The sequence below is a fragment of the Limulus polyphemus genome, unplaced genomic scaffold, assembly GCF_000517525.1.
Source record: "Limulus polyphemus unplaced genomic scaffold, Limulus_polyphemus-2.1.2 Scaffold6445, whole genome shotgun sequence".
NCBI classification, from domain to species: Eukaryota; Metazoa; Arthropoda; class Merostomata; order Xiphosura; family Limulidae; genus Limulus; species Limulus polyphemus.
This window is the reverse complement of record NW_013672055.1, coordinates 14652-22987: the sequence shown is the minus strand read 5'-3', so window position 1 is coordinate 22987 and position 8336 is coordinate 14652. Positions and strand designations below refer to the sequence as shown.

The 8336-nt window shown below is 30.5% G+C and overlaps 1 protein-coding gene across 4 annotated transcripts in view; it reads left to right on the top strand.

Annotated features, from left to right (window-relative positions):
* Positions 1-639: 639 nt before the first annotated feature.
* The window catches only part of LOC106473725 (zinc transporter 6-like), a 15896-nt gene continuing 8199 nt past the window's right edge, over positions 640-8336 (top strand). Inside the window, exons 1-6 of one of the 4 annotated variants that reach the window (XM_013934404.2) lie at positions 640-840; positions 3455-3483; positions 5663-5749; positions 6298-6382; positions 6830-6872; positions 7214-7279. In XM_013934404.2, the coding sequence (XP_013789858.1) occupies positions 3460-3483; positions 5663-5749; positions 6298-6382; positions 6830-6872; positions 7214-7279 (305 nt within the window). In that variant the 5' untranslated portion in view covers positions 640-840; positions 3455-3459. The other 3 variants (XM_013934405.2, XM_022402120.1, XM_013934403.2) reach the window with 3 other exon arrangements.

The following is an 8336-nucleotide window of genomic DNA, read 5'->3' as shown; positions in this document are numbered from 1 at the left end:
CACTTCTTTAGTGTTTTGTTTGTTTGTTTGAATTTATGCACAAAGCTATACAATGGGCTATCTGTGCTCTGCCCACCACAGGTATCGAAACCCGGTTTCTAGTGTTGTAAGTCCACAGACATACCGCTGTGCCACTGGGAGGCTTAATGTTTTGTCCGCTACTGGGACAGCAGTAAGTTTACGCACTTACAACGCTCAAATCTGGGGTTCGATTTTCCGCCGTGGACACGGCAGATAGCCCAATGTGGCTTTGCTCTAAAACAAACTTTAATGTTTTAGTTTAGATGTTTGCTAGAGGGTGCATAAAATTAAGATCGAGAAAAGTCATGAAAGTTAAGAATCGGGAAGCTACATTCAATGCTATTAAATCTATGTAAAATTAACTTAGTAAGATCACCCATTAAAAATGTATAAGGAACTGTTATTCTTCCTATTTTGACAGAGTATGTCTAAAATGCAGGTAGTTCTAAACTTGCGTTTTAGAAAAATACTCCGTATAATGTGATTTGTGTAGCATATGAATATAACTGAATACTTGATATGGTGATTTTTATTAATAAATAAAATATCCTATAAAATATATAATTAATTGTTCACTTTGTGAGTTCTTAAATCCCATCCCTTACTACGCTGTCTTCTAAGCCTTGAAGTATGTTGAAAAACATTAGATTAGTGTGATGTATTCTGCACAACAAGTTTGAACGTTTGCCCGAAACTTTAAACAAAATAAAATATAACAAGTTTTCAGTTAGACGTGTCAATTTATTTGTTATTATATTTTGTCCAAGTTTTCTTCTCACGTTTTGCGGAAAACATTCGTTCGAGTTATAAACTATAAAGGTACAATAAAATTATTATACGTCTTTGTCCGTTTACAACACAACGTTATGACTTTGTAATCGTGTTAAATATGATTCTGAATTTGGCGTAGTAGCCTAAACGGTAAATCGCAAACGTAGTTTTGACTTATTTGCTACCCTAGGTTTTCAGCTTAATAACGAGTTTTGTTTTTAGAAAATTTATTGTTGTTGTTAAAAAATAGTACATGTATGTCTTTGAGAAGATAATGTATCGTGTAATTTGTTTATACCTTGTACTCTGCTACAGTTCAACATAGGCTAAGTAAGAGCCTAGTGTTAATTAAGCGAAACGGACCGAAGCGTCGGTCAGTCGTATGTTCTTGTGTCAAGACTTAAAAGAATAAGTTTAATTTAAATTTATAACTTATAAGCGGCTTGACCTAATATACATACTGTCTGTACTATGTAAAACTAATTCGTTTATTGGATGCTCCCTTTTTTTGTACAAGTAAGTGTAATACTAATACTGCTAGTAGTAGATGAACAGTTATTAATAGTCTGTGTAACTTTAAGAGAAATGCATGAATACTGTATCGATATGATCAACTATGACCTGTTGATGTGATTCTACTTCTTGTTGGTCTGGTAATTAGGGAATATATTCTTATAAAAATAGTATTTAACTTTAAGTAGCAACTGATGTGTCATACCTTAGGCTACTTAATTTAAAAGTTTAAACTTATAAATTAGCTACCATTTCACGAATATGAAATAACTTAAAGTTACAGCTTAATACAAACTGTTTTTGGCTTATAATTATATATTGGATAGAGACTGTGCCCATGAATTTGCTCAATATAAGAAAAATATTATTTTTACATTATTAATGGTAGTTATATTTTAAACTATTTTTGGTGCTAAAAGAGGAATAGCACGTGAAAGTGAAAATTTTATACAGTGAGTTATTAACAATAACAGAAGTAAATATTTGTTAGTCTTTAAACTAATACTAAATAGAGGTACGTAAACTATAAACTATCAGATAAATCTGACAAGGTAGTAAACTTTAAAGAAGGTTTGCTTTGTAAATATCAACTTAAAAATGTATTTCAGAATATTTTGAAATTGGTATAGTATATATATTTTTATGTATGTATTTCATAGTTATATTAAGCAGTTATTAAATGTCATAGTAAGGAGAATATTTTTTGCTGTAAGTTATGAAAATCAAAGGTAGTGTCATGTTTTATTAAAAGGTAGATTTTACATATTTGTCTTTTGTGAGTAGAATTTGGAAGCAGTGATGCTATCAACAGGTATTTTAAAGGTTTAGTGATAAAATAGGCTACTAAACTGTTTTTTGATACTTTTGTGTGAGTTCAGTTTGTAAAATTAAAGTAAATTATACACAGTATAATGTAAATTCATGGTGTAAAGCAGTAAGCCTGAACTGTAGCTACAGTTCATGTTCCATATATTAGTTAGTCATTAATAAATACTTCCCTGCATTAAGATTAATTAATTTGATCATTGTGACTTTTTCACAATTATTCATATTTCAGTGGACGTTGTTGTGAAACTGAAGGCTGAAGTATCATTTGTACTGCTGTTCGGAACTTTCTAAGATACTGTAGTAGCATAGGTTTCTCATTAGTGGGTGAAAATAATTCATTGTCCATTCCAAGTAACGATAATAAATTACTTTATTTACACTTTTAATGTTTCTACAAACTAAAACATTTGTAAGTTGCTTTAAATTGTTGTAGGCAATCTTACCAATGGTGTTAATTAATGTAAAACATAGCAACTTGTACAAAATAAGTACAATAGCTAAGACGTTGGTAGATACACTTGTTATATAGAAAACAGTCAAGTAGGGTTTTGAAACAATTCACTTAACTAACCTTGTGTAAATAGTCTACTTTTGAATATACTGGAAACTTTCCATCCTTAGAACTTTCTAATACATGTTCTACTCTAATTAAGCCTTTTGATCTCAATGATATCATTAAAATCTGTAGTTAATACTTATATTATTAAAGATACAGCTTATATATGTTATAACAATAGTTTTCTTAAAATTTTAATCTCTAGAGTCAAGCCTATTTCTCTGTTAATGAATAAGTTATTATGTTCCTATTTTTATTTGTGTGTGCATGTTTGTTTTGTACCTGATGTCATTATTTCTAACACTGAAAGAATTAACTTCATAATAATTTAAAGTAAACATGGTATTTAGAGCTCACAGGAATATACTATAGTCTCTTAGGCTTAAGATTATAAACTTGTGCATTAATTAGACATTAGGGTCAAACAAACTATTTAGAATACAGTGTGTAAGCAGTCTTTAACAGAAAATAATTCTTTCTTTATTTGCTAGTTCAGTTCAATGTTTTGTTACACAAAATCATTATTTCAGTAAGAGCCTTCTATCATTTTGACATTTTGCTGTTTTTCAGGGTTAAAAGTATTTTTTGTTCAGTGTTTGGTAGGTGATGTGATTTGATAATATTTTGATTATTCACTTAAATATCTGACACAATGAAGAAAGGGCTTTTTTTGTACATGTTTTTTTCTCGCTTCTTCTCTTCCAGTTATAGAATTCTTAGACATATATATATATATTTTTTTATGTTTTTCATTTACATGTGTAGTGACCATGGGTACAGAGAAGACTGATCCAGTAAGTACTTTATTGGCGTATTGCTCCTTAATATATAAAACCACTTCTATAAAGATGTGTCTATGGAAGTAATGAATGTTTTCTAATATGTTTTAACAACTCCTTAATAATTAGGGTTAGAGTTATCTGTGTAGGACTTGAATTTTGGTAGCTTCGTTGCGAAAGCATCGGCCTCAGAACACTAGAGTGAATCGAGGGTCTGTGGTTCAAGTTTTGGTCCTGGTAAATACATTTAGCATCTTGATTTGTTGTATTAGCAACAAAGATTCAAAAAATTTATTATAATAATAAGTTTCTTGCAAGATACTCTTCCTGTATGTGTTTTAACTTTTGTCTGTAAGATTGTGGCAAATGAAATTATAAACTAGTTTTTATTCAGACACTTGTATAGATGTTAATCATTGTTGTTTAGTCTCAGATAAACTTAATTAATTAAACCATTTTATGTCCAGGGGATTGTGCAACAACCACTGTTTAGGATGTGTCTTAATCTGTTCCATTTTTAATTGTATTGGTGTCATAAAATGTATTATTGTGTCTCATTATTTGTTTAATCTGTTTATTATTTCAGTATAGTTGAGTGGTTATATTACTTAAAGTTTAGTTGATATTGCTAATTATAGTAATTGGAGAGATTTATGTTAAAGGTTTACATTCATTTGTTTTTTCTGTTTTAATATTGGAATTTTAATGAAGTGCCTCGTAAAAGATCAGCTAAGAAAATCACATCAGTAGAGGTTGGGGAAAGACTAGTTAATTGAATTGTAGGGTGGTTGGATGGAGTCCAGTCAAATAGGACCCTTGTTACTAATGGAGTGTTTTAGGGGTCGGTGTTTGGGCCTTTTTTTATTTATATCAATGATATTAACATTAACCAAATGTGCACAGGATTGGTCCATTTTACCAGACCCATACTGGAAAAGAAATGTTGACTATAATTCCACATTTACTATGTATATATCTACACAAAATGTGATAAGCATTTAGTAAAATGTACAAGTCTGTTGTATACAAAGAATCAGATGTGTTACCAAGGTATTTGTAGTTGAGATATGACTGAACTGATGACATCAATCTGAGTCAGACTCTGACGAGTTGGATTGTAAGTTAATGTTCTTGTAAGAGTCAAAATTTCTTTTCTCCATAATACGGTTTATGTATTGCATTTGTTTTATCTCTAGAACTTCCAAAATGTATATCTACAGTTGTTTTTTTTCAGTATCCCTGTACACTGTATATGGTATTTACTTTCCTCTACCAGCAACTGTTGATAAATCAGTGATGTAGGGTAAAATGCGGGTTGAGACTAACTATGCATGCCACGACTTCCAAGGGTTTAACCCTGTGTGTACGGGTTGAGACTAACTATGCATGCCACGACTTCCAAGGGTTTAACCCTGTGTGTACGGGTTGAGACTAACTATGCATGCCACGACTTCCAAGGGTTTAACCCTGTGTGCACGGGTTGAGACTAACTATGCATGCCACGACTTCTTACGGAGTGCAATTCAACGTGGTATTATGTATTTGATGTCAGATTATCAATTAGTTACACACAGGGTTAAACCCTTGGATATGATAGTTTTATTGAGGATGCCGAGATATTACAGAACGATTTGAATCATTTGGCAACTTGGACAGGTATTTTACAGATGACCTTTTGTTATAGATAGTGCAAGGTAATGCACTTGAGTTGTAGTAATTTGGATCACACATTTAATATAGATGAGAACCTATTCATTAACATGACTGTAGAAAAGGATCTTGGCATAGTGGTAAGTTACTTAAGCAATAAAACCAGTATCCTGTTGCTACTAATAAAACTGATAGAATTTGAGAGTGTGATTATATTGATTACAAGCCAAAATAGTTAATCATTTATTTTGTTCAGCTTTAAAGATTTGATCTTGTGATTTGAGGGTCTCAAGTTTGATTCCCATTACCACCAAACTTTTTCATCCTTTCTTTATTATGGTGAAACTACTAAAACTATCCATCACTGTCTCTAATTATATATTACTCACTAGAGGGAAGCAACTGTTGCAAACCTTTTTTTCTTCTTGAAGTGCTGACTAGAGATAAGACTGTTGATTAACCAATCAGCAAATACCACTAATTGCTGTAGGACCTAACAAAGAAGCTCACTGGTTTTTTTATAATTTGTTCATATTGTTTTCAGAGAATTTTCAAACCTTTTGGAAAACCTCAGATAACTCCCTTTGGGGTTCTTTTACACGGGCTAAAACCAGTTCTTCAGGATGCACGGGTGAGTAGATAATGATTAGTAGAAGCTGATGGCAAACTGTTTTTTTATTACAAACACTCAACTTTTGTCGGTTTAGGATTGTCCAGGTAACTGTTTACTAAACTTTGAGTGTTTCTAATTTTTGTTTTTTATTTATTACTTACTACACATGGAATTTTTGAAATATCTTAACGTAGAAATGATTAATAATATGTAAACTGCGTTGTTAGGATGAGTATTTCTAGATTGATGTGATTTTAGCTTGTATATGTTTAGTAAATCCTCTGAAAAGTATATTAATGCAATATAAGTTGCACTGAAAAAAAAAGACACATAATGGTTGTTACTCCAGATATTCTTACCATTTTATCAGTGTTAAGATATAAAGACCCTTTGAATGACGTTTAATATTGAGGTTACATTTCTTAGAAGGGAGTTGTTAGAGTACTAAGCTTCTTATACTTGAACCACCATACGTATAAGGCCTAAAACTTTTAACTTGGGTTTTGATAATAAATAAATCATGTTAATTGAATGGTTTCATGTTATATTACTTCTTCATTTTCCAGGGAAGGAAGATTTTAGTGTTAGGCATTTTCAACACTGTTTGTACAGTTATATTACTAGTGTGGTGTAAAACAACAAACAGTATAGGTAAGTACACGTCTGTGCACTGAAAATATTATGAACCATAAATACCGATTTGATAGATAATCAACCTTGTTTGCATGTTTCCTTGTTTGGTGTTATTTATTTCTCTTTTCGCTTCTTACCATTTATAAATCATAATTTTTGGCATTTTCAAATTTACTTAATTCACTCTTGGTTTATTTTTTATGTAATGGGAAGGTGTTGTGCTGCATTAGTGAGATCATAGTTGTCTCGCAGAATTGACAGTAATTTTGACAAGAGTATTTTCTAAATATATCAAAGTCTTGTATGTTGTGAATCTTGTAATACAAAGTGGTTGCAGAAATATATATGTATTAGGTTTACAAGATGTCTCCAAAATGTAAAACCTAGTCTGAAACAGTGAAAACCAAGAAGCAAGATTTAATTAACTTGTAGCATTGAAACTGTTTTTCCTTCTTGTTTTTCCAGGACTTACTGCATACACGTATTTGGCATTGTTTGACATACTCAGGTAAAGATAAGCCATCATTTTGAACTTTTTGTTAAGTGACATTGTATAGTGAAGCGGAACTTAAATATTGTTAAATTATAGCTCAGTTTCATGAATGTACATTTTTGATATTCCTCAAAACTAAGATGGTTGAGTTTGTATATATTGATATAATCTTTTAGATGTTATTTAAGATTAATTAGTGACAGATAAACTAAGTATATTCCTTAGTTCTACAAAGACTTGAAAGTTTATGGATATTTCACTGTAGATTGTGTGCATTATATATCTTTACTTGAGTGATGTTAATTCTTGGGTATGTTTTGAAATCAAGTAATAATGAAGTTGGTTTTATGTTTTAGTTTAGCAACTTGCTTGCTCAGTTTATGGGTAGAACAACAGAAGCCTAATGTGGTATTTACATTTGGGTAAGTCGAAACTTTCTACCAGTGTGTATGTAGCGAATGCAGCAAGAATTCCTATGTAAATATTAAGTATCAACTTTAAGTAAAGCATCACTTTAATTAGAAACAAGAAGCTACAATTATTTAAAAACATAAAGCTACAATTAATTAAAAACATAAAGCTACAATTAATTAGAAACATAAAGCTACAATTAATTAACTCTTTCAACCTGGGCTCAGTTTGTGGGACCAACCTTTTAACCATTTTGTGCTTGCTATAACTTTTGAATTAGTAAGTGAATGTTAACAAAATTTGGCAGATTATCAGTAAACATTAAAATGCTTTCATACACAAAATATCTAATTTTTTTTTTATCAAGATTTAAGGTTTGTAAAGCAAAGTTTCTCTCATACCCTTATTTTTCACATCTTGCCTATCTATCATGCTAAGTAATTTTCATATTAACATTAAAATATTTTATGCATCAGAAAATTTTGAAATTTCACATGTGAAATCTTTATAATGTCTGGATAGTTATCAAACATTTCTTAAGAAAAAAACTTTATATTTTATCTGTTATTTTCAGTAACTAATCTCTGTACAGGTTCAGTAGATTTGAAAGATCTCGCAAAAATTATAAAAAATTAGGAAATAAACATAAATTATGCCTCTTTCATACTAAAATGAACACAAATTATAACACAAAAACATAAATGTTTAGACGAAACAGCTTAAATCTCATAACATTATACATTTATATATATTTATTATTTTTATTATATTGACCTTTCACCCATGCCTGGCTAACAATACAGAAGTTACCACGACGTGGCTCACGTGCACTCATGTTACCGTACCAAGTAACATAAAGGTGACCTTTGGTCTGTACAAAGTAACTTGTCTTGGCTGTGTTTTAGTCGACTAGTATTTTGTAAAATACAGTCACATTTCAATTATCATACATTATATATGTATACAGATTATTGCTGTTTTGAAATAAGTTCTTAAAGTTATTTTCCATAAAACATAGAACAGTAAATAAAGAAGTAAAGTAAACAATTATCTTTTCTCATTATGAAC